At 41.2% G+C, this 27,498-nt stretch overlaps 1 protein-coding gene across 1 annotated transcript in view; it reads left to right on the top strand.

Annotated features, from left to right (window-relative positions):
• The window catches only part of otogl (otogelin-like), a 167,884-nt gene that overhangs the window by 59,883 nt on the left and 80,503 nt on the right, over positions 1-27,498 (top strand). Inside the window, exons 24-27 of the mRNA XM_063059518.1 lie at positions 11,314-11,448; positions 15,553-15,699; positions 22,851-22,970; positions 25,710-25,826. Coding sequence (XP_062915588.1) covers positions 11,314-11,448; positions 15,553-15,699; positions 22,851-22,970; positions 25,710-25,826 — 519 coding nt within the window. The remainder of the gene's footprint in view (positions 1-11,313; positions 11,449-15,552; positions 15,700-22,850; positions 22,971-25,709; positions 25,827-27,498) is intronic.

Below are 27,498 nucleotides of genomic sequence, written 5' to 3'. Positions count from 1 at the left end.
GAACCATAAAACAATTAAAGCATGGAAAAAGGCCATCTCTGCCCTTCTAGTCCGTGCTGAACGCTACTCTCACCTAGTCCCACCAACCTGCACTCAGCCCATAACCCTCCATTCCTTTCCTGTCCATATACCTATCCAATTTTTCTTTGAATGATAATGTCGAACCTGCCTCTACCACTTCTACTGGAAGTTCGTTCAACACTTACTTCAAGCTCCCCTGTCCTCCCCTGATAATTGACTTATCACTATATTCATACGAGGAAAATATGCGCTGTGTGTTTAATATTAAATTCGTTAGAGAAACCCTTTCAGAAACGAAACTGAGTGTATTAGCCACTTATCAACTATATTCCGGTCGTGATTAACATCCCCCTCTCCCCCGCCCGAACTGAATCGCCGAAAACGATTTGTAGAGAAAAGAATCGGTACGTACACGCATGCGCACACAGGTGCCTGTGCAAGGCTTCATGGTCATGGTAGTCTTTCTCGGGGTAAACACAACGTATCTGACTGCTACCCTTGTCCATTGGCAACCCTACCACCACCACTGCCCCTGGGTTGGCGGTCCACAGTGCAAAAAAGGTTGGGGACCCCTGAGGTAAACTAACTAAAGAAGAATAGATTAACAGGAAGAATACAAAAAAATTCAAACTATCTTCTCTAATGTTTTTAAAGACAAAAGTGTAACCATAGTGACAGAAGTCAAATACAAATTAATAACTTTATTAATTATCAAGTTATTAATTTTTAAAGTATAAAGTAACACAATATATTGATGAGGGAAGTGTAGTTGATGTAGTCTACTTATCACCAGCAAGGTCTTTGACAAGGTCCCACAATGAATGCTGGTCCAAAAGCTTAGACCTTATAGGATTTAAAGAAAGTTGGCTAATTGGATGCAAAGGTGGGTGAGCAACAGGAGACAAAGACAAGTGGCAGAGAATTGCTTTACTGATTGGAAGCCTGCGAATAATGCTGTACCCCAAGGATTGGTGCTGGCCCCATTGCCATTTGCCATATACTTTAATGATTTGCATTTCAATACAGAAGATAGTTTGCAGACGACAGGCAGACTGATGATGTTGATAAGAAGGAACATGGTCTTAAGTTGTACAATTATATTGTTCAATGGTAAATTGAGTATAGAATTGAATCCTGATAAGTGCAAAGAGATGCATTTTGGGTTGTCTAAGAGGGTTTGGACATACACCATGAACTGTAGAGTCATTGGATAACAAGTCCTTGGATCCCTAAAGCTTACAGCACAGGTTGAAATAATGGTGAAGAAGGCATCCACTGTAGATCACTTGCTTTCATGAACAATTGCATGGAGATCATGTTACAACTTTATAAAACTTTGATTCGGCCACCCCTACAATATATGCCTACTTCTGGTCACCACCCTATTGGAAGGGTGTGAATTCAGCAGAGATTTACCCAGTTGTTGCCTACGGTGGAATGTTTCAGTTATGAGGACAGACTGGTGGGGATGAAGCAGATACAAACTGCTGGAGAAACTCAGGAGGTTGAACAGCATCTGTGCGGGGAAAGGAACAGTCAACATTTTGGGTTGAGACCCAACATCTGGAGCCTTTACCCATGACATAGGTATCTAAAACAAGAAGGCATGAGTTGAAAGTGCCTAAGGAAACAAGATACACAGTAACACACACAAAATGCCGGAGGAACTCAGCAAGCCAGGCAGCATCTATGGAAAAAAAAGTACAGTCAATATTTTGGGCTGAGACCCTTCCGCAGGACGGAAGAGTTACACAGTAGGTTTTTGCAATCTGAGACACACTGCTTGAGAATGTGGTGGAAGTACCTACTCCCACGATATTTAATCAGTAGCTGGATGAACACTTGCATTGTCAAAACATGGAATACTGGAGACCAAGTGCTGGTAGATGGGATTATTATTGATTGATTGATTGATTGAGATACAGCATGGAATAGGCCCGTTTAGCCCTTGGAGCCATGCTGCCCAGCTATCCCCTGATTTAATCCTAGCCTAATCACAGGTCAATTTACACATTGACCAATTAATGTACCAACTGGTATGTCTTTGGACTGTGGGAGGAAACCAGAGCACCTGGAGGAAACCCAGGTGGCCATGGGGCAAATGTACAAACTCCTTACAGGCAGTGGCAGGAATTGAACCTGGGTCACTGGTACTGTAACGCATTGTGCTAACTACTACACTACAGTGCTGCCAAGTTAGATAGGTGATGGTCAGCATGGCATAAGGGGCTGAATGGACTGTTTCTGTGCTGTATGACTCTGTGATTGGCTGCTGCTATAATGATTTCTAGTATGACTGCAGTTATATAGGACATTAGCTGAATCATTGGGAGTTTGTATTCATGGACTTACTTAAATCTCTTTTAATAACCTGTGGTTATTCATCAAGAAAGCAGGTGGGATTGACAGGCAGCATTCGTGCAATATATTGTGACACAGCAGATCTTGTAATGAAATGCCACAGTTTCTAATGTTTCTAAAGCTTTCCTGACTCACTGCATTTTTAGCTCACAAGAAACGGTGTTCATATTGGAAATAATCTTTGTCAGATTTACTTCATTAGGGATTAAATTAGCCATGAAACTTTAATAACATCACACTGTATTCTGCCATTTGCCTCGAATTAGCAGAAATAAGTTGCTACTAAAGTTGAAAATTGTCTTTCAGCAGCACGGCAGATTAAATTTCAACAGGCAATCAAGTCTGTTGTTGCATTTGTCATTAATCTATCATTCAACAATTCAAAGTATTTGCTTTTGTGAGTATATTATACAATAAGTTGGAACATTATTCAAATGCACATGGTAAAGTTAATGAAGTCTAACTTGAGAAATGGAATTGCAAGCTTGTTAGTTAATTTGGCAATATAGCAATTAGCCTATTTATTGGTTGTACTTTCCATTAGTTTAGTTTATTTTAAGACTAAATTAACATTATTAAGAAGGAAATTGAGAGAAATCATTGGGAGAACTATAAATTGTTCTATTGTTTGTGTTACTTACAGCCATTGATGAAAGTTAGGAAACACCATAGCATTTATTAATTTTCACTGAAAGACAGCCTTTGTTTTTAGTCATGTGTACATGCAAAATGGCCCGTAAACCTAACATCACCAAATTATCTCAGTTGTTGAAATACTCCTGTAACAGCACAGATCATTGAGAAACAGCATTTAAAAACACTTGTTTCGAAATTGTTAGAACTGTGATGGAAATATATGAGCTATATTTTAATGTTTTATGTTACAATCTGCAGTTGAAAGTTCAAAATAAATTTTATTGAAGTACGTATATGTCACCATATACAACCCTAAGATTCATTTTCCTATTGGCATACTCAGCAAATCTGTAGAATAGTTACTAATACAGGATCAATGAAAGATCCACCAGAGTGAAGAAGACAACAAACTTTGCAAATGCAAATATAAATAAATAGCAATAAATAACGAGAACATGAGATCAAGAGATGGTCCCTAAAGTGAGATCATTAGCTGTGGGAACAATGTTGTGGAAAATTGCATCAATTTAATCTTAATGGTGACAAATTTCATTTCAAAACATACTATAGACATGCACTTACAGCCAACATACTTCTCATTGATTTTAATTATACATGAAAGTTACTAATGAGGAAAAGTTGGACTAGAAGACACCCCAGTGTTGGACCCATTTTGCTAAAGACAGGTTGACCATCATTCACATACAAAACTTTTAGGAGCTACAATGGTGAAAACTGTCAAAATTTATACTTGCTCCCCCAAAGATCAAATCAGAGATGGACAATATGCTAGTCTGAATGAAGATAAACAGATTTTTTTACCTAGTTAAAATGAAAACTGAAAAACTGTTTTATAAGCCATATGTAAAAAATTTGGCAGAAATTTGGTGAACAAGCATAATTGCATTAGCGACCCAATAACATTTGAGAGCAATTCATTTCAATAAAGGTTTAGGTGGGAGGCACAAAATGCTGGAGGAATTCAGCAGGTCAGGAAGCATTTATGGAATTGAATAAAGAGTCAACATTTCAGATTGACACCCTTCTTCAGGACTGAGAAGGAAGGGGGAAGATGCCAGAATATAAAGGTGGGGGAGGGATATGAGGCTAGCTGGAAGGTGATAGGTGAAGGCAGGTGGGTGGGGAAGGTCAAGGGCTGGAGAAGAAATAATCTGATAGGAGAGGAGAGTGGACAATAGGAGAAAGGGAAGGAGGAAGGGACCCAGGGCGAAATGACTGGCAGGTGAAAAGAGATAAAAGGCCAGAGTGGGCAATAAAGGAAGGGGCAGAATCCCTCAGTCAGTTCTATCTTAACAGCGTAAAACACTGAAGGTAATTTTAATGCTATTTCCTGGACATGGATAATTACAAATTAACTTGCAACAACAGTTACAACTACTTACGTTATATATCATGTTGTGAAATAGTTTCTGTCACAATAAAAGATCGTAGATTTAAATCCATGATGCTGGTAAACCCATACCGAAGAATTTGCAGGTGTCCTGCTTGTGTATTCAAATAGATTGAATTGCCAGTGGAAATTGTGAGTGGTGTATTTAGAGTTTTCACATATAAGACAGCTGCACTTGACAGTGACCATTATATTGGGTCCTGCAAAATTTCCCATCGCATTGAGGAATCTGCTAGTAATCTGTTCCACCAATGTAAATTTACATTTGGAGTTGATAGCAATGTTCATTACTTTAGGCTAATAGAAAGTAATGTTGCATACTTAAAATGTACGTTGCTTCCAGATTGCACATTTGTATCTGGTATGCTCATATTTTTTTTCTTACTAACAGGAGTAAGTCTGATCCATTGAATCTGCATTTGTATGTCCACAGTCCCTTTTCCCCACTAATCTCTCTTTAACCTATTCTCTGTCACAAGTTTGCCAGTCTCATCCTCCCCACACCCCACCCCAGTTCTCCTGCCAACTACTTGTATTGAAGGAAATTTACTGTAGTTAATAACTTTTGCATATTTGTTTTACCACAAGAATATGATCGAAGTTAACTATTCAGAACTGAAACTCTGTGGACTTTTGCTTTATTGAAGTTATCAGTGGGAACCTCTTTGTCCAATGGAGTTTCTCAAGATCTTTGTTAGGTTCTTATAACCTTAATTTCAGAAATTAATTAATTTAAAAATATGGGTTGTAATTGCTTAGATTCGTGACCAGGGTTGGAACCCTTCATGCATAGGATTACTTTTCCCATACATGGTTGTCAAGCCTGCTGTTTCTATCTACTTGCCTCGTGTTTGAAGCTCAGGAGAAACGTACACAAGATGCAACGGAACTTCACAGTAACAAATTATCAAACAAAGGCATTCGAGATAATCTATACTAATATCAATAGGTCAGCCTGTTGTTGTAAGTGAGCTGTGAACTTGCAACAAACATATTTTCCAGAATGCAATTAAAGTAGCAAAGCCAGTAGTTTATTTATTTGGAAAGTAACTACAACGTTACACAATATCTATTTTAACATCAGAACTCCCGCATGAACACAAGAGATTATGCAGAACCAATATGCTGATTTCTGCAGGTTTATGCAAGTTATGCAAACGGAATCAACCTCAGTCACAAGCAGGTGTGAGACTCCAGGCTGATGGACAGGAGGATTGGTGTTGTTCTTGTACAAAACTGGACACTGATCCTTCTGAATTTTGAGGAGAGAAAGGCAAGCTGAGGTACTCTGTGATTGACATTTCAGTAGGAAGTGACTTCATCTCAAGGACCAATATATAATTTTGATAGAGGTTGATAGATTCTCGATTGGACAGGGCATGAGAGGATAGGGGAGAAGGCAGGAGATTGAAGCTTAGGGGGAAAATGGATCAGCCATGATGAAATAGTGGAGAAGACTCGATGGGCCAAATGGCCTAATTCTGATCTTGTGTATCTTACGGTTTTTTGGTCTTATAATCTAATGGTGGAAATATACTACTATTTATTCATAGTTTTATGTAAATTAGCCACTTATAATTGCAAAGTCTATGTTTGATTTTAAAAAAATATACCACTGATAATAAAAAAGACAGAGGTTGGCAGGTCAGAAGACATCTGTGGAATGACAGAAACACTGTTTCAGACTGGGCTTTTCATCAGGACTAGCTCTTAAAAATGTTTCACTACAAACTGTCTACATGCATTTGTCACCTCAATTTCCCACTGCCGTGCTCACACCAACCTGCCTCTGCCTAGACGTGCTGCAGTTTGCTCACTATGGGCTACCCCCAATTTTGTCATTGAACCCCCAATTTGGCGAAAAGTTATTAACTTGAAACAAATGCTTCTTCCTCCATTGATGCCGCCTGACCTGCTGAGCACTTGCAGTTTTCTACCATCTGCAGTATCTTTCTTTTGGCTGACCCTGTTAAGCTTGCCTTCAGTAAAGAGAAACAAAAATATTATGCTGAATCTTTCAGGACCAGCTCAACACCTGGCCGACAGTTCTCTCTCTCTTGTGCACTCATTTGAGGCTGATGAGCTCGTGCCCTTTCAGTCAGGAGGTAAGGTACCAAAGATGATCAGACTGCAGGTGATGATGTGCAGTGGCCCCACCCTAGAACATTCTGGAAATATTCTGACAGGAGGCAAAGCTTAGAGCAGAACTTTGTCATTGTTAAATTTGGCGATGATATGAAGAGTTTCTGAATGTCTCTGATAGTCAGTGACATATAACAACTATTGAATTATTGTTAAAACCTTTAAAATCACAAAGGATAAAGTTAATAAAAACATTAACATACTTGCAGGTAACTAACATACATATGAAATAGGAACGGGTGTATTTCACTTGGCCTCTTCTTTGATTGCTTAATAAAACCATGGCTGATTTGATAGCAACATTATCTTCATGTTCCTGACTATCCCGTCACTCCTTGTTTATCAAGAATCACTCTTCTTTACCTCAAGAATATTTAGACTTTGTGCCCATTACACTTTGAGGTAGAAAGTTCTGAAGACTTACAGATCTCAGAGGGAAAAAGACAAAAAGCACATCTGTGCCTCAACGGACCAATGCTTTATTTTTAAGCCCTGTAACTGCAGCAGACTCTATGCCCAACCAACAGGCCTCATCCTAGGGGTGACTCAAAGTCTAACTCAGCCTAAGAGTTGAGTGGTAATCTTCCAGTCTTGCAAGACTGTGCGAATCCCAGAATTCCTCATTTAATAGTGCATGTAAGGGAAGTCCAGGTCTTACTGAAATTCCAGTGGCTCAAAGTCTGCAGTTCCAATAGGAACCACCAGATCCAGCCAGTGTAGAAACATGTAGTATAGTCCAGCCACTGGTGCACAGTTAAGATTTTCTGTTATGATCCTGTGACATTGTAGTCATTGGCAGATTCAAGACAATTCATGGGATTAACTGAATTAAAATTTTAACACAAACCCAAACAGCATGTCAAGGTGCGAAGTTCTGACTCCCTTTTTGTTATTCCATTCTTGTGGCAAAGTCCTCAACATCACAAAGAGGGAAATATTTATCAATCTTGAGAGATTCTTGATTAGTGAGGGGTGAGAGGATAGTCAGGAACGTGAGGATGAGGTTGCAATCAAAACAGCCATGGTTTTATTAAACAATCAAACAAGACATGCCTTTGTTTGTAATTCATAAGCATGGTAATTATCCGTAAGCGTTTTAATCTTTCAGTTAACTTTATCCATTGTGATTTAAATTTTTTTTAGCAACTATTATTGTTTAATAACAGGACCATAGGCCTGAAAGAATCAGCATAATTTTTAAGTGACACACATCAAAGTTGCTGGTGAACGCAGCAGGCCAGGCAGCATCTCTAGGAAGAGGTACAGTCGACGTTTCGGGCCAAGACCCTTCGTCAGGACTAACTGAAGGAAGAGCTAGTAAGAGATTTGAAAGTGGGAGGGGAAGGGGCAAATCCTCCCTGGGCCTCCTGTCCCATGATCCTCTCATATCCCTTTTGCCAATCACCTGTCCAGCTCTTGGCTCCATCCTTCCCCCTCTTGTCTTCTCCTATCATTCTGGATATTCCCCTCCCCCTCCCACTTTCAAATCTCTTACTAGCTCTTCCTTCAGTTAGTCCTGACGAAGGGTCTCGGCCCGAAACGTCAACTGTACCTCTTCCTAGAGATGCTGCCTGGCCTGCTGCGTTCACCAGCAACTTTGATGTGTGTTGCTTGAATTTTCACCATCTGCAGAATCCTTCGTGTTTAAGCATAATTTTTAAGTCTCTTTAATGAAGATGTCAGGGTCAGGCAAAGGAAAAATACTGCAGATCGTGGAAAGCTCTGTGCTCAACAGGTGAAGCAGATTGAATGGAGGGAGAAGCTCCTGTTCCAAGTTAATAACATTTCACCAGATCTGCCAGGACTGTTTTACTGTCTGTTAGTAAGGACGTCAATGAAAATGGGTCAGACACATTATCTCCATTATCTCTCAGCTGTTAGATTGTATTTTGGCCTTCGTCTTTCAATAATCTTGGTGTGAGTGAGCCTCAGTGATGTAAATTTTTTCATTTAGTTAACTAGTAGATCAGCACACATGCTCCTCCAGTTTCATTATCCGCAATTTTATTTGAACATTAACAAATATTTTTTGGGATGGGAGAATTTTTATAAAATTTGTGATTTTGAAAAACAAATCATGAGGAAAAAAGCATGAAAGTTAAGAGAATATTTCCTACCTTGCAGCAGTCTAGGATAAATTCAGAAATGGATACCTGCACATTTTCAAAGCTTTAATCTTGGGAAAATCAGAGGCATTTTTAATTAGAACGGGATTGTGGTAATGTAACCCCATGAAATGTCAAATCCAATGGATAAACAGCTCAAAGTTAAGAAAAGACAACAAAGGGCAAATTGTTTCAGTAATTTTATGCTTTCTGCTTCCCAGAGCTAAACTCAGGGTTGTGGACGTTTCTATTTAGTGCTTCTTTCTATGTTAAAGTTGTATTTCTTTCACCAGATCTGCATTTTTTTCCCAAGATATAACCATAACATTTAAATCTTCTCTATTAATATTAAGGAACAGAGCAAAATTGTTCACAGGTTGTTCACTGATCATCTATGGTTTAATTTGATAGTATAACAAACTGGAGGAAGTTAATGGATTTTAAAGAAAGCTTGCAAATTCTACTTCAGTTGGTAGAATTGCATAGGACAATATCCTTAGACCAGCCATCTTCAACTTGATAAGTTACCTTTTCTCTGTCCTAAAACTAGGTCAGACAATTTCGGCCAACACACAAGATACTGCAGGAACTCAGCAGGCCAGGCAGCATCTATGGAAAATAGAACAGTCAATGTTTTGGGCCAAGACTGATCAGCAGGACTGGAGAAAAATAGATGAGGAGTAGAGTTAAAAGATGGGGGAAGGAGGGAGAAATAGAAGATGATAGGTGAAACCGGAAGAGGGAGGGATGAAGTAAAGAGCCGGGAAGTTGATTGGTGAAAGAGATACAGGGTTGGAGAAGGGGGAATCTAATAGAAGAGGACAGAAGGCCATGGATAAAAGAAAAGGGGAGAGGAGCACCAGAGGGAGACGATGGGAAGGCAAGGAGACAAGGTGAGAGGGAAAAGAGGGTGGGGAATGTTGAAGGAGACTGGTGGCCATTACCTGAAGTTTGAGAAATCGATGTTCATGCCATCAGGTTGGAGGCTACTTGGATGGAATATAAGATGTTGCTCCTCCAACCTGAGTGTGGCCACATTGTGACAGTAGAGGAAGCCATGGATAGGCTTATTGGAATGGGAAGTGGAATTAAAATAGGTCGCCACTGGGAGATCGCGCTTTTTCTGGCAGTCGGAGCGTAGGTGCTCGGCAAAGCAGTCTCCCAATTTACGTCGGGCCTCACCAACATACAGGAGGCCACACCGTGAGCACTGGACACAGTAAATGACCCCAACAGACTCACAGGTGAAGTGTTGCCTCACCTGGGAGGACTGTTTGGGGCTCTGAATGGTAGCGAGGGTGTAGGTATAGGGGCAGGTATAGCACTATTTCCACTTGCCAGGTTAAGTGCCAGGAGGGAGATGACTGGGGAGGGACAGGTGTACAAGGGAGTCATGTAAGGAGTGATCCCTGCTGAAAGCAGAATGTGGGGGAGTGGAGGGAAGACGTGGTTGGTGGTGGGATTCCATTGGAGATGGCAGACGTTCCAGAGAATTATGTGCTGGATGCAAAGGCTGGTGGGATGGTAGGTGAGGACAAGAGCAGGGACACCAGTCACCCCAACCATAAATTGTTTCAACTGCTTCCATCTGGCAAACGGTACCGTAGCATTAAAGCCAGGACAAACAGGCTACGGGACCGCTTCTTTCTACAAGCCATTAGACTTATAAATTCACATGTCTGTACATTGTGACAGAGTCATAATACAAAGATTTTTACTCCCTCCTGTTGTGGAATGGATGTAAGATTTAAATAAATTCAAATTCTCTAAATCATGCTCTAGTAATTCCAAGGAGCGCTTTACAATGGGTGCTTCTCAGAATAACATCAACTATTTGATATGAAGCTGTTGCAGAAAGAATGTGGGACTAAAATGGAGAACTCTACCAAGTGTGTAAGAGTGAATGGCAAGGGGAAGTACCTGGTCAAATTTCTGATATAGCTCAGTTCAACTCAGAAATTGTTGTAATTCCGTTCCATGCTGGAACTAAATTATCTTCAGTTACATTGTACTGGAAAGCAATAGACTTTTACATCTGAACATCTGTAGTTTGTGTCTAACTGCTTGTTGCTATTTCAAAAAACTTCTAATTTTCAATAACTGCTGATGCTTTATGAAACATGGTATTTCCAAAATGAGGTTTTAAGAAGCATTGATATGGTTTGACCTGTGACATCAGAAGACTTGCATTAGTTCATGATTGGGTTAATAAATTATATACCCCGTAATATATTGAAGTGTTGGCGCATGGCCAAGTGGTTAAGGCGTTCATCTAGCGATCTGAAGGTCGCTAGTTCGAGCTTTGGCTGAGGCAGCGTGTTGTGTCCTTGAGCAAGGCACTTAACCACACATTGCTCTGTGACGACACCGGTGACAAGTCGGGTCCTAGTGCCCTTCCCTTGGACAACATCAGTGCCATGGAGAGGGGAGACTTGCAGCATGGGCAACTGCCGGTCTTCCATACAACCTTGCCCAGGCCTGCGCCCTGGAAACCTACCAAGGCGCAAATCCATGGTCTGATGAGACTAATGGATGCCTATAAGTATATTGAAACAAACATGTAATGGAGTCATGCAGTCATAAAGTAATACAGCATGGAATCATGAAGAAACTAACAAATTTTTCTTTATTTTCCAGAGCACCAACAATTTGAATGTTTCCATAACAGCTCAAAATGTGGATTGTTATGATAATGGAATAATTTGCATGAAGTCCCTTATTATTTCTGTTGGAAACACCCATCTTAATTTTAATGACAACTCTGGGAAACCAGTAAGTGTCCAAATTGATCCAGATCTTTTTCTTTTTTTTTGTCTCATAAATATCCAAAAATTATAATTTTCTGCTTCTACATTTCTAATCTCATATCACCCCAACCACCTGACCTTATGGATTTGTTTTGTGGTGGGAATCGATTTGCTAGGTTTAGAAGCACCAACTAACAACACCTTTAATACAACCGATTATCTCACAATGCGTCACTAAGGTACTGTTAAAGCAAAGCATTGATACTGAACCAGCAACAAAGGAAACATGAGGGCAAAGAATCAAAACCTTGGTGAAAAGGATAGAGTTGAAAGAAATGTGGGAGAAGTTTTCGAAGGGAATCTTGGAACTTCAAGCCATGATGCCTGAAGGCTTTTGCATCTTTGAAGGATTTTACATTTTTGGCATCTTTGTGTAAGATATTGATGAGGCTTAATTTGGAGTATTGTGTGCAGGTTTGGTTACCTACCTACAAGAAAGATGTAAATAAGATCGAACGAGTACAGAGAAAATTTACAAGGATGTTGCAGGGTCTGGATGACCTGAGTGATAAAGAAAGATTAAATAGGTTAGGATTTTATTCCTTGGAATATCATAGATTGAGAGGAGATTTGATAGAGGTGTACAACATTATGAGGGGTAGAGATAGGGTAAATGCAAGCAGGCTTTTCCCCATTGAGGTTGGGTGGGACTATAACTAGAGGTCATGAGTTAAGAGTGAAATGTACAAAGCTCAAGGGGAATATGAGGTGAAACTTCTTCACTCAGAGAGTCATGAGAGTGTGGAAAGAGTTGTTTGAGCAAGTGGTGCATGCGAGCTTAATTTCAACATTGAAGAGAAGTTTGGATGGGTACATGGATGGTAGGGGTATGGAGGGCAATGGTCCTGGTGCAGGTTGATGGGAGTAGGCAGTTTAAATGGTTCAGCGTGGATCATTTAAAATAGTCTGTTTCTGTGCTGTACTTTCCTATGACTCATTTAAGTTAAACAAATTAAAGTGCAAACAATTCAGACTGGTCAAGGAACACTGAGGCTGTCTGCAAGAAGGGTCAGAACCGTCTCTATTTCCTGAGGAGACTGAGGTCCTTTAACATCTGCCGGACGATGCTGAGGATGTTCTACGAGTCTGTGGTGGCCAGTGCTATCATGTGTGCTGTTGTGTGCTGGGGCAGCAGGCTGAGAGTAGCAGACACCAACAGAATCAACATAGAAAGCATAGAAAAACAAACATAGAAAACTCATTCATAAGGCCAGTGATGTTGTGGGGATGGAACTGGACTCTCTCACGGTGGTGTCTGAAAAGAGGATGCTGTCCAAGTTTCATGCCATCTTGGACAATGTCTCCCATCCACTACATAATGTACTGGTTGGGCACAGGAGTACATTCAGCCAGAGACTCATTCCACTGAGATGCAGCACAGAGCATCATAGGAAGTCATTCCTGCCTGTGGCCATCAAACTTTACAACTCCTCCCTTGGAGGGTCAGACACCCTGAGCCAATAGGCTGGTCCTGGACTTCTTTCCTGGCATTATTTCCTTATGGACTTATTTCCTGGCATAATTTACATATTACTATTTAACTATTTATGGTTTTATTACTATTTATTATTTATGGCGCAACTGTAATGAATACCAGTTTCCCCTGGGATCAATAAAGTATGACTATGACTATGACTATGACTATAATAAAGTTCCTGTTCACCATGGCAGCTAAGGATTTTAAATTGAAGCAATTAAATAAACTTGAATTAAAAAAAAAGCCAGTCTTAATAATGTTAATAATTCTATTGTATTGTTATATAAAAAAAGCATCTGGTTTCTTAATATCCTTCAGGGAAAGAAATCTAGTGTCACCAAGTAAATAAGGAAGTAATTTTTTTTCCCATTCTACTCATGTGTGACTCTAAACGTTTAACTACCTTTCCAGGGCAATTGGGGATGAACATGAACAGTAAATGCATATTTAAATGATAACAATGTCCAGACCCCACAAATAAATAAATCAATAAAATAACAGTTGAATTTATTTGTTAAGAAGGTTACTGCAGCCCATATTGTGATTGGAAGACCAGAAGACTGGAGTTCGGTTTGTTACCAGAGTGGCAGCTCTCATACCTGTAGGGTTTTGCCTACAGGTTTCCTCTCACTTTGAGTGAGTCAGGTGATGTGAACTTTCTTCAGGGAGCCTGCTCCCATCTGATTTGTGAAGCCCAGCACAGGGACTTCCGGGTGTAGGTAACAAGTCCCACAGGGCCAACAGAATCATCAGTGCAGAAGCACAAATTACTCACTTGATTATAGATCTATTTTCCAGTAAACATTCTGATTTATTTCATGTGTTGCACAGGCAACTCTCACAAAGGATTGTAGTGAAGTCACAGAAGTTAACCATTATCACTCAAAGTCAGGATGGAAGCCAGGACAGTGTCCACACTGAAAGTCTGTTACCTGCCCTACTCTCACCGATTTTTGTTTTATCAAAATCCCGTTAAACTTAAAATTCCTTTTCTTTTTTCCAAAATTGTCCGTGTTCCACAGATTCACTTTATAAGAAGAATATTAGATTTAGTGTTTGATTATATACCTTTGAATGCAGTTCTGGCATATCAGTAGTGTAGTGATCAGCACAATGCTTTACAGTACGGGCGACTAAGTTCAATTCCCACTGTTGGCCTGTAAGGAGTAGGTACGTTCTCTTTGTGACCTTGTGGTTTCCTCTGGGTGCTCCAGTTTCCTCCCATGGTCAAAAGATGTACTGATTGATAGGTTAATTGATCATTGTAAATTGTCTTGTGATCCTGTGATTAGGCTAGGGTTAAATTGGGGGATTGCTCGGTGGCAAGGCTTGAAGGGCCAGAAGGGTCTATTTCACACTGTTTCTCAATAAATAAATCAATAAATGCCTAATTTATTGTGAACGATGTTTTTGGTGATCTGTAACCTGAATATGAAATGAATTACTGCCATCCAAAAACATTTGATTTCAGTACAGTGAAAAATGCAACAGAAAGGATCAAACATATTTTCATGTTTGCTTACCCAGTACAATATGACAATGAAAAATTATTACAATAAGCAGTGTATTGTATTTATTTTGCAGTGTTAGTTGCTAAGGTTACTATTCAGGAGTCAGTTAGTTTATCTGTAATATAGTGGATTCTAGTTAATTGGAATGCATCGGGACCAGTACATTTTGACTCAATTAAACATTAATTTCCACTGAGCCCCAATCAGCCAAAGTTTCATGGAAATAACTAAAAATGCATAAGAAGACAAACTACCATTTAACTGAGTAAAAATATGTATTTGAATGAAATACAAAACAAATTAGAACACTACCAATACCATTACAGTACCATAAAACTGTAGTTCCTAACACCTCTCAATGGAGGAATTCATCCATTGTACACTGCGTGTTCTTTTGATCAACTGTAGTGTGGACAATGGACTCCCTTTATGCCTTGCTACCAATGATTGCATCTTCCAAATCTTCTTTTTCATTGTAACATTCAAGATGATTGTCGAAACCTTCACACTGTTCATAGGTCCGAACTTGTTGAATTAGTGAAATAGTTTCACTTTCACTTCTGGCCATTTTTGGCATCTCCAAGCCTGATTGCTTGAAACCGCAGAGCAAATCAGTTCCCAACGGTTGTACTGCTTATTCCTTGACAGCTATCAGTAGCAAAAATCACTGTTTTTTGAACACAAACACATGCAACTGATGCTGTATAAAAATGGTTTGCTCTGAGCACAGTGTTGTGTCTAACGGCCACTCACATGCTAGTCAGAAACTTGAACAGTCTCTTGGCCCAATTAAGTGGCATCGCGTCACAAATAAATGAAGAGAATTCTGGCTATTTTTTTGGATTAGCTTTTATTCTTTAAGAATTGTCCCAATCTTGGCTGTCCCAGTTAACTGATGACCCAATTAACCAGAATCTACTGAAAATGACTAGTAGTATACTGGGGAACAGGACAACTGTTCTACCAATAATTGCTTTAATGATACAGGTTACAAACTTTACCTTGCAGTCAAAATGTTCTTAAGAAACCTGCAAACAGGCAGACAGTATTAACTCTTCAATGTGCTTGTTGTTCCTCCTAGACTCTGTCTGGAGTGAGAAGGGAAACCAATGATTTTCAGCTGTGGAAGGCAGGTTACTACTCAGTGGTATACTATCCAGAGCTGGAGATTACAGTGTTCTGGGATAAAAAGACAACGATTCACATTCAGGTCGGACCCCAGTGGCAGGTAGGTAGTCTTGTTCAATTCAATCTCACCCAGCTGAAGCGTATTAAGTTAACAAACTGAAGGAAACAATTGACCATACCAAATGGAAAATATCAAAGTTAAGGTTTACTGATACAGGTTATCAGACCCCAGCTTGTGTCCAGACGGCTAGCTACTTATGACTCCATAGCTCCCCCCTTTTGAGCCACAGCCATCTTGAGGCCCTCTCTGCCGCATCGGTGGTACTGCGGATGGCTCTCGTCTTCCTCTCTCCCTCGATGCCCAAAATGCTGAAGGCTCTAACTAAAGAACGGGCTATGAATCCCCTACAACCAACCTCCACTGGGAGACACCTCGCTCTCCATCCAGCCTGCTGACAGTTGCTGACCAGTCCTGCGTACTTGGAGAGCTTCCTTTCAAAGGCCTCTTCCAAGATATCTTCCCATGGGACTGTCAGCTCCCTACCTTCTGTCCAAGACCTCTTTCAGAGTCGATGCCTCCAGGAGACACGGTACATCATTAAAGACCCCTCACACCCTCTCCCTGAACTGTTTGTTCTTCTGCCATCAGGCAAACGTTACAGGAGCATCAAAACTAAAACTACAAGGCTACTAAACAGCTTCCTCCCACAGGCAGTCAGACTGCTAAATATCTGCTCTACCTGACTCTGCTTTGGACTCTTTTAACTTGCGCTGGACACTTATAACTGATTTAACTGACATGTGGCTGTTGTGTTTTACTATTTATTGTTATGTTTATTATTTAGTGTTGCGTTTGTTATGTTATGTTTGCACTGCCCCTGAGAAACGCTGTCTCATTCTGCCCTGCAGAGCTGATGTACGGTTAGAATGACAATAAAGTTTTTAGAATCTTTGAATCTATAACCTGTAGATACATACCATCGTGAAATGCAAGACTAAGCTTTGAAGCAACACGCACAAAATGCTGGAGGACCTCGGGTCCTGCCGAAGGGCCTTGGGCCGAAACTTCAACTGTTTTCTCTTTTCCAGAAATGCTGATGCTTGGATTTCCAACATCTGTTGATTTTTTTTTTTCTCTCGTGTTTGTGCTCCTAAGTTTTGAAAGTAGGTGGGACAAAATCCTAACCTGAATTTGAATTCCTATCTCGCTCTTTAAAATCCAGGTCTGGCCCTTGACTCTGGATTGAAGGCTCACTACTTTAATTGGCTGCTGTTCAAACAGCATTCCCAATCATACTCCCTCCTACAGCAGTACAATCTACCACCAGCCTGTGTCATTAATGGGTAACTGCGCAGCAGTGCGGCAGATAACACTGCTGCCCCAAGTTCAGTCCTGATGTCTGGAACTGCCCAAGCAGAACACACACCTTCTCACCGTGATTGTGTTGCACACCTTCTCACCATGATTGTGTTGCACACCTTCTCACCGTGATTGTGTGCATTACCTCGGAGTCATCTGATTTAATCTCTCTCCCCAAACACGTGCAGATTGGTAGGATAATTCATTCGTTATGCGCCATGTCCAAGACTATGATTGTTCTTGGCAAATTTTTCTACAAAAGCTGTTTAGAAACATAGAAACATGGAAAGCCTACAGCCCAATACAGGCCCTTCGGCCCACAAAGCTGTGTCGAAGATGTCCTTACTATAGAAATTACCTAGGGATACCCGTAGCCCTCTATTTTTCTAAGCCTCTATCCGTTAGTCTTGCGAGACCATGGATCTGCACCTGGAAAGTCTTCACTCTCCAGGGCGCAGGCCTGGGCAAGGTTGTATGGAAGACCAGCAGTTGCCCATGCTGCAAGTCTCCCCTCTCCATGAGACCAATGTTGTCCAAGGGAAGGGCATTAGGACCCATACAGCTTGGCACCAGTGTTGTTGCAGAGCAATGTGTGATTAAGTGCCTTGCTCAAGGACACAACACGTTCCCTCGGCTGGGGCTCGAACTCACGACCTTCAGGTAGCTAGTCCAATGCCTTAACCACTTGGCCACGTGGCCACACAGGGATCCTATCCAGGAGTCTCCTAAAAACCCTGCCGTATCTGCCTCCACCAGCATTGCCGGCAGCCCATTTCACGCACTCATCACTCTCTGCGAGAAAGAACTTACCCCTGACATCTCCTCTGTACCTACTCCCAAAAACCTTAAAACTGTGCCCTCTCGTGCTAACCATTTCAGCCCTGGGAAAAAAGCCTCTGACTATCCACAGGATCAATGCCTCTCATCATCTTATAAACTTCTATCAGGTCACCTCTCATCCTCTGTCACTCTAAGGAGAAAAAGCCAAGTTCACTCAACGTATTCTCATAAGGCATGCTTCCCAATCCAGGCAACATCCTTGTAAATCTCCTCTGCACCCTTTCTATAGTTTCCACATCCTTCCTGTAGTGAGGTGACCAGAACTGAGCACCGTATTCCAAGTGGGGTCTGATCAGGGTCCTATATAGCTACAGCATTACCTCTTGGCACCTAAACTCAGTCCCACGATTGATGAAGGCCAATGCACTGTATGCCTTCTTAACCACAGAGTCAACCTGCACAGCTGCTTTGAGTGTCCTATGGACTCGCACCCCAAGATCCCTCTGATCCTCCACACTGCCAAGAGTCTTACCATTAATACTATATTCTGCCATCATATTTGACCTACCAAAATGAATCACTTCACAATTACCTGGGTTGAACTCCATCTGCCACTTCTCAGCCCAGTTTTGCATCATATCGATGTCCTGCTGTAAACTCTGACAGTCCTCCACACTAGCCACAACACCCCCAACCTTGGTGTCATCAGAAAATTTACTAACCCTAGGGGACAGAGGGTCCAGTGGGATGGAGGAACTGAGCGAAATACATGTTAGTAGGGAAGTGGTGTTAGGTAAATTGAAGGGATTGAAGACAGATAAATCCCCAGGGCCAGATGGTCTGCATCCTAGAGTGCTTAAGGAAGTAGCCCAAGAAATAGTGGATGCATTAGTGATAATTTTTCAAAACTCATTAGATTCTGGACTAGTTCCTGAGGATTGGAGGGTGGCTAATGTAACCCCACTTTTTAAAAAAGGAGGGAGAGAGGAACTGGGGAATTATAGACCGGATAGCCTAATGTCGGTGGTGGGGAAACTGCTGGAGTCAGTTATCAAAGATGTGATAACAGCACATTTGGAAAGCAGTGAAATCATCGCACAAAGTCAGCATGGATTTGTGAAAGGAAAATCATGTCTGACGAATCTCATAGAATTTTTTGAGGATGTAACTAGTAGAGTGGATAGGGGAGAACCAGTGAATGTGGTATGTTTGGATTTTCAAAAGGCTTTTGACAAGGTCCCACACAGGAGATTAGTGTGCAAACTTAAAGCACACGGTATTGGGGGTAAGGTATTGATGTGGATGGAGAATTGGTTAGCAGACAGGAAGCAAAGAGTGGGAATAAATGGGACCTTTTCAGAATGGCAGGCGGTGACTAGTGGGGTACCGCAAGGCTCAGTGCTGGGACCCCAGTTGTTTACAATATATATTAATGACTTGGATGCGGGAATTAAATGCAGCATCTCCAAGTTTGCGGATGACACGAAGCTGGGTGGCAGTGTTAGCTGTGAGGAGGATGCTAAGAGGATGCAGGGTGACTTGGATAGGTTGGGTGAGTGGGCAAATTCATGGCAGATGCAATTTAATGTGGATAAATGTGAAGTTATCCACTTTGGTGGCAAAAATAGGAAAACAGATTATTATCTGAATGGTGGCCGATTAGGAAAAGGGGAGGTGCAACGAGACCTGGGTGTCATTATACACCAGTCATTGAAAGTGGGCATGCAGGTACAGCAGGCGGTGAAAAAGGCGAATGGTATGCTGGCATTTATAGCGAGAGGATTCGAGTACAGGAGCAGGGAGGTACTACTGCAGTTGTACAAGGCCTTGGTGAGACCACACCTGGAGTATTGTGTGCAGTTTTGGTCCCCTAATCTGAGGAAAGACATCCTTGCTATAGAGGGAGTACAAAGAAGGTTCACCAGATTGATTTCTGGGATGGCAGGACTTGCATATGAAGAAAGACTGGATGAACTGGGCTTGTACTCGTTGGAATTTAGAAGATTGAGGGGGGATCTGATTGAAACGTATAAGATCCTAAAGGGATTGGACAGGCTAGATGCAGGAAGATTGTTCCCGATGTTGGGGAAGTCCAGAACGAGGGGCCACAGTTTGAGGATAGAGGGGAAGCCTTTTAGGACTGAGATTAGGAAAAACTTCTTTACACAGAGAGTGGTGAATCTGTGGAATTCTCTGCCACAGGAAACAGTTGAGGCCAGTTCATTGGCTATATTTAAGAGGGAGTTAGATATGGCCCTTGTGGCTACGGGGGTCAGGGGGTATGGAGGGAAGGCTGGGGCGGGGTTCTGAGTTGATCAGCCATGATCATAATCAATGGCGGTGCAGGCTCGAAGGGCCGAATGGCCTACTCCTGCACCTATTTTCTATGTTTCTATGTTTCTATCCCTCCACTTCCTCATCCAGGTCATTTATAAAAATCACAAGGAGTAAGGGTCCCAGAACAGATCGTTGAGGCACACCACTGGTCACCGACCTCCATGCAGAGTATGACCTGTCTACAACTATTCTTTGCCTTTTGTGGGCAAACCAGTTCTGGATCCACAAAGCAATGTCCCCTTGGATCCCATGCCTCCTTACTTTATTAATAAGCCTTGTGTGGGGTACCTTATCAAATTCTTTGCTGAAATCCATACATCTACTGCTTTACCCTCATCAATGTGTTTAGTCACATCCTCAAATTTAATCAGGTTCGTAAGGCACAGCGTGCCTTAAACAAAGCTATGTTGACTATTCCTAGTCATATTATGCCTCTCCAAATGATCATAAATCCTGCCTCTCAGGATCTTTTCCATCAACTTACCAACCACTGAAGTAAGACTCACTGGTCTATAATTTCCTGGGCTGTCTCTATTCCCTTTCTTGAATAAAGGGAACAACATCTGCAACCCTCCAATCCACTGGAACCTCTCCCGTCCCCATTGATGATGCAAAGATCATTGCCAGAGGCTCAGCAATGTCCTTCCTTGCCTCCCACAGTAGCCTGGGGTACATCTCGTCCGGTCCCGGTGACTTATCCAACGATGCTTTCCAAAAGCTCCAGCACATCCTCCTTCTTAATATCTATACAGTAGCTTTTCAGTCCACTGTAAGTCATCCCTACAATCACCAAGATACTGAAGCAAGGTATTCATTAAGTATCTCGTATTCATTAAGTACCTCAGTATTCATTAAGTACCAATGGTTTGCCATTGGCTTCTTCTGGGCAGTGTCTTTACAAGATGGGTGACTCCAACCATTATCACTACCCTTCAGAGATTGTCAGGCTGGTGTCAATGGTCACATAACCAGAACTTTTTGATAAAAAGATCCTGTCTGCTGTGGCGGATGGAGTGGAGGTGCTCGACGAAGCAGTCCCCCAATCTGTCCCTCTGCCCCTTCCCTCTTCAGTCCTGACGAAAGGTTCCGGCCCGATACGTTGACTGATCATTTCCACGGATGCTGCCTGACCTGCTGAGTTCCTCCAGTGTGTTGTGAATGTTGCTTTGAACTCAGCATCTGCAGAGTATTTTGTGGTTATGATGTTCAAGAAGATGTTTCTTGTTATTATATGTATTTGTGTAGAAGAGATCTTTACTGTGTCAACTGAGTCTATAATGGCATCATATACAGTAGTGTGCAAAGGTTTCAATGAATTATGGACCTGGACCCCAAGATCCCTCTGAACTTCAATGCTATTGAAGTTGGGGTTCCCAACCTTTGTTATGCTGTGGAGCCTTACGATTAACAATAGGGTCATGGACTTCAGGTTGGGAACCCCTGTGCTAAATGGTCTACCATTAACTGTATGCTGACCTCCCAAAGTGCAACTCCTCACACTTGCCTAGGTTAAACTCCATCTGTCACTTCTCTGACTATTACTTCATCTATAACTGATCTATATTCTGCTGTATCCTTTGATAATAGCTTACACTATTGAAAATGCATCAGTCATTTGCAAGCTTGCTGATCTAACTTTTCACATTTTCATCCTAATCATTGATATATATCACAAACAAGAGAGATCCTAGCACTGATCCTTGCAGAACACCACTAGTCACGGACTCTAGTCGGAATAATAGTCTTCCATCCCTTGTCTGTAGAGGACAGAGAGATCGCCCTCCCTCTGTCCCCTACAGACAAACCAGTTTTAAATCCAACCTTGCAACTTACCCTGGATCCTATGCATCTTTATCCTCTGAATCAACCTACCATGAGGGACCTTATGAAATGCCTCACGAAGGTCTATGTAGTAACATCCACTGTCCGACCATCATCTAATTCTTTGTCATTTCCTCAAAAAACTTGATCACCTTTGTACGGTGTGACCTGCCCTGCACAAGTCCATGCCGACTGCCCTAAGCAGGCCATACCAATCCTAATGAATATAAATCCATATCTCTCAGGATCCTCTCCAATGGCTTCCTGATCACTGATATTCAGCTCATGGGCCTTTAATTATCTTGATTACCCTTATTTCCTTTCTTGAGTAAAGACACATTTTCTACTGCCCAGTCCCCAGGGACCTCACCTGTTGCTAGAGAGGACAAAAAGTTAAAGCCCCAGGAATCTCCTCACTTGCTTATTTCACTATTCTGGGAAATACGCCCAGGAGAGTGGAGGGAAAGGCCGGTGTTTAGCTTGCTGTTCTGTGAGGTTTACTTGTCTCTGTGAGGTCTACTCGTCACTGTGAGGTTTACTCGTCTCTGTGCTGAACTGAGGCCATGGTCAGCAGCTAACGAGCTCTTGGATCGGCTGCAATGATGACCGGCTTCATGACTGTGGACTCACTTTTGTGAAATTCAGTTCGGAATGTTGTTTGCTTACTTTTATCGTTTGCAAGATTTGTTTTTGTTTTCTGCACATGGGGTGTTTGACTTTTTTTTAAAATGGGTTCTATTAGGTTTCTTTGTTTTGTGGCTGTGTATAAGGAGACAAATGTCAATGTTGTACAATGTATATACACTGATAATAAATGTACTTTGAACTTTGGTGGAAGGGGACTTAGGCTAGAGTGGATCAATCACTGGGTCAACATGCAGCAGCTACATAATGAATGAGTGAATTCTAGACAGTTGTGTTATAATAATAATTGTTATTCCAACTGTTGACAGGGTAAGCTAACGGGATTGTGTGGAAATTTTGACAAAATCACAGGGAATGACATGACAACATCAAGCAACATGGAAGTAAGCAATGCCCAGTCTTTTGGAGATAGCTGGGCTCTTGGACAGGTATGAATGATAAAGGATGTAATGTAGAAAGAGTGGAATTTTGAGGCAGTCTATTGCAGTTAATGGTAATTGCATTAGTCATTTGGGTTTTAGTGAAATCTACAGGGCAGCCTCTCAAACTTGGTCTAGGGGTTCCCTACTTCTTCTAAGCCATGGACCAAGGCCATTAAACAAGAGGTCTGTAGACTCCAGGTTGGAAACCCCTCGTCTGATTTTATAATGCACTATGCAATTCTATTGCTTTTATAGATAAGTGAGATTTTTATACCTCAATGAGGTTAAAAAAATCTCCTCAAAGCAGTTGAACCAAGTGTTTATATTTGTTCAGGATTATAATTTTGATCCATCTAATCAGGGTTCCAACCTTTATTATGCCATGCATCAATACCATTAAGCAGATCTAAACTGAGGCCTCTGTTACTTCAAATTTATAAGCATATGAATCGTTTTCTTGCCCTTACAAGCAGCATTGCCTTTTTAAAAAGCAGAGTGGCCGAAACTATTCACTCTGTTTCAAATGTGTAGTATTAAGTTTAAAAAAAGCCCGAGGAATTTTTCTTCCACGTATTTTTCATTTTACGCTGAGAAACAGGATGGCCAGCAATTAGAAGAAAGACGAAAAAAAATCATGGCTCATTTGACACCTTGAGGTCATCCAGAAATAATTTGGAATTGATCTTAAAATGGCAGGTCGTTGTCCTCTATTCTCAAACGGGCAGTATTCGAACTGGGGTCATTCAGTTGTAGGGTTGTGTCGTTATTTCCTTGTGCTAACACAGGAGCTTGCCATTCCTGTTGTTCATTGTGAAATTAATTGGATGGCAACCCAGCTGCGACTTCCACCCAGACTGGAAGACAGTAGATGGGCTGTAAATTGTTGAGTCCCAGTGAGCCTACTCCTTGATTCAATGTGTTAATGCTGGTCAAAAATCTACTTGTAGGCCGTATCTCGGGTAATGATGAGTTTGAGTACAGAGAGGAAATTAAGAACCTGGTGGCATGGTGCGAAGACAATAAGCTATCCCTCAACGTCAGCAAGACGAAGGAATTGGTTGTTGACTTCAGAAGGAGTAGTGGACCACACGACCCAATTTACATCGGTGATGCGCAAGTGGAACAGGTCAAAAGCTTTAAGTTCCTTGGGGTCAAAGTCACAAATGACCTGACTTGGACCAACCAAGCAGAGACCACTGCCAAGAAGGCCCACCAGCACCTTTACTTCCTGAGAAAGCTAAAGAAATTTGGCCTGTCCCCTAAAACCCCGACTAATTTTTATAGATGCACCGTAGAAAGCATTCTTCTAGGGTGCATCACAACCTGATATGGAAGTTGTCCTGTCCAAGACCGGAAGAAGCTGCAGAAGATTGTGAACATGGCGCAGCACATCACACAAACCAATCTTCCGTCCGTGGACTCACTTTACACCACACACTGTCGGAGTAGTGCTGCCAGGATAATCAGGACGCGACCCACCCAGCCAACACACTTTTCGTCTCTCTTCCCTCCGGGAGAGGGCTCAGGAGCTTGAAGACTCGTACGGCCAGATTTGGGAACAGCTTCTTTCCAACTGTGATAAGACTGCTGAACGGATCCTGACCCAGATCTGGGCTGTACCCTCCAAATATTTGGACCTGCCTCTTGGTTTTTTTGCACTACCTTACTTTCCATTTTCTATTTTCTATTTATGATTTATAATTTGAATTTTTAATATCTGCTATTGATTTGTACTCCAGGGAGCGGGAAGCGCAGATCAAATATCGCTGTGATGATTGTATATTCTAGTATCAATTGTTTGGCGACAATAAAGTATAAAGTACTTAGTGAATATAAGCATCTGCTAATCAGATGTGAGTGGATACTGTTAGGTACTATAACATCATTGGGTATTTTGAATTGCTAGTTAAAATGACTGGAAAATTAACTGAAGTGGGGTGAATTGCATGGGTCTCGGAAAACTGACTAGAGAATTTGAGCAAAAGGTCAGGTTTATTCTCATTCTTTCTAGCCTGAATAAAAGCTCAGTAACTGAAGAATGCATAAACACACGAGATTCTGCAGATGTGGAAATCCAGAGTAAAATGTTGGAGGAACTCAGGAGTGACTACAGGTCTCGGCCTGAAACATTGACTGTTTAATTCCTCTCCATAGAGGTTGCCTGACCCACTAGGCTGCTCCAGCATTTTGCGTGAATTGCAGAATGCAGATTGACAGAGGATTGGAAATCATCCAACATCTCAAATGAAGGGTGACATGACAAAATCAGTCAGTCAGTACTGTAGGTGAAGATCCTAAGGCTTGAATAACAATCCTTTCCACCATGGTAATGTTCCCAGATGGCATCTGGTCCTTGTCTACTAATGGACCTCGGCCCAGGTACCCTGGTGCCTCAGTAAGGGGGTAATGGTGAGGATATGACATGAGACATCTTTGGGTTCAAGGTAATAAGGACGACACAAGCTTTCCGATTATTTTGTGTTATGTTCTCCTACAAGGCTAAGAGTTGGTAAGATTTGAGCTGAGTAAGCCTCATTATCTAGAGTGTTATTATTGATGTAGGTTTGGAGTTTGCTCACAATTGTTTATCATAGAGACAAAGACAAATGCTATCCTTAGTTCTACACTTCTCCCAATTCCCTTTTGAAATTCTATCAATCATATTATTTACTATGGCTAATTAATTAATCCTATTCAAGGATAACAATTCAAATATTAATACTTTACCCTTTTATTTTATGCTAGTGTGTGAGTAGGAATGGTATCACTCGGCCATGTGAAGCGGATTTAATCCGGCAACCATTTGCAAAGAGGGAATGTGCTGTTCTCTATAGTGAAGTGTTCGCTCCTTGTCATAATGTGGTAAGCGTGAGGATTTTATTTCTCTTACTGACTTTACTCTTGGCATTTCTGTCTTGACTTCAGCATTAGTTTGCAAATAACTACCATCTCCCTGTCAAAAAGCAGATAAAAAAGAAAATCCTGAAGATGCCAGAAATCTGACAATGTTTGAAGTACCTAATAGGTCAGGTGGAGGGTGTGTATTTTGGTTGGGGGGAAGCAAGAATACCTGGCACCTCCTCCTCAGTGTGTGTGTTCATGTTAGGTATGATTGGAAATCTCATTATTTCATTGGAAAACGTCGGTACACATGAGTATGGTGTTTATCTGCTCAAAACTTTACTACATTAAAAATACACACATACCTCCTTTTCAAATATCCTTTAATATCATTGGTTGACAAAAATATATTAATTTCATATTTAAAATGATCAATGGACCTAACATCAGTTTCTGTTGGCTGAGAGGGCTCCAAGTTTCTACATCCTTCTCTTCCTAAAATGCGTGTTCTCTGAGTTATTGACTCCCCAAATTCACTAAAATAGTCCCTCCATCTATTCAATTAGCCACTCTTCATATCACGTAATCTTCCGTAACAACTCATTTCTCTTTTTCTATAACTTGTAAAATGTTTCCTGATTTAATCCATGGAGTGAGTATCTGGATGCTCTTTTTTTTTGTTGCTGCTTTATATGATTTTGATAAGGCGGACGAGCATGGTGGCCTGCCAATAGTGAGAGATGCAGTGCTGAATTGCATTGAACTGAGCTGAACTGAAGATGCCTAGACTCTTTCTATGTCTTTGTATTCTGTATTTTGTATTCTGTGTTTCTCACTTGTTTTTTTCCCCTTGCTGTTTGCGCGATTTGTTCTTTTTTTGCACTTTGGGGATTTGATGTCTTTCTTTAAATGGGTTTCATGGTTTTCTTTGTTTTGTGGCTGTCTGTGAGAAGATGAATCTCAGGGTTGTATACTGCATAGAGACTTTGATAATAAATGTATTTTGAATCTTTGGCAGTATAATTTCCTAAATTTCAATCCTTACTCCCGCTATTACAAGGCCAATGCTAAGTGTTCTGAGGGGCCTGGTATAATTAGGTGGGGTTTCTATAGATCACACCATATTGCACCTGAATTGTCACTTATCTGAAAGATCTAACTTCAAAATTAGATTATTTGACCTGCAGTATTTCCCAGCTTTTCTCATTGATTATTCCTGCCACTGCACAGGCATCCTAACTATCTTTGTCAAGCCAAGATTAAATGGAAGTTTAGCTGCACAGTTCGTGAGAAAATAAGAAATCACCTGAATGGTAACTGCTAAAACCCTTGAATGAATGGTTGACGCTGCACCGTTGCTCTATCTTGGAAGCCATCTTGGCTGTGAGCTAACTGAGCACTTGGTTTCCCATTCCTCTAGACTTCCGATAACAAGGCACTGGGATCACTCTTTGATGTCTATAAGATATTGTAAAGTTAACAAAAAGTTCCTCACTGATGACTCTCTAATCTGATTTCTGTTCTGAGCATTTGTTTCATAACTTAAATATGGTATTGAAATGACTTCAATTATTTCACTTAGTAAGGTAATGTAATTACCTGACATCCTCTAGGTGGCAGTGTTGTGCCATACAACCGTTTGTGCCCTTAAAATACGCATTAAAAACTAATATCCATTTTATTCAGAATTCGC

The sequence above is a fragment of the Mobula hypostoma genome, chromosome 9, assembly GCF_963921235.1.
Source record: "Mobula hypostoma chromosome 9, sMobHyp1.1, whole genome shotgun sequence".
Classification (NCBI taxonomy): Eukaryota; Metazoa; Chordata; class Chondrichthyes; order Myliobatiformes; family Myliobatidae; genus Mobula; species Mobula hypostoma.
The sequence above is the reverse complement of the archived record's forward strand: the minus strand, read 5'-3'. Positions and strand labels throughout refer to the sequence as shown.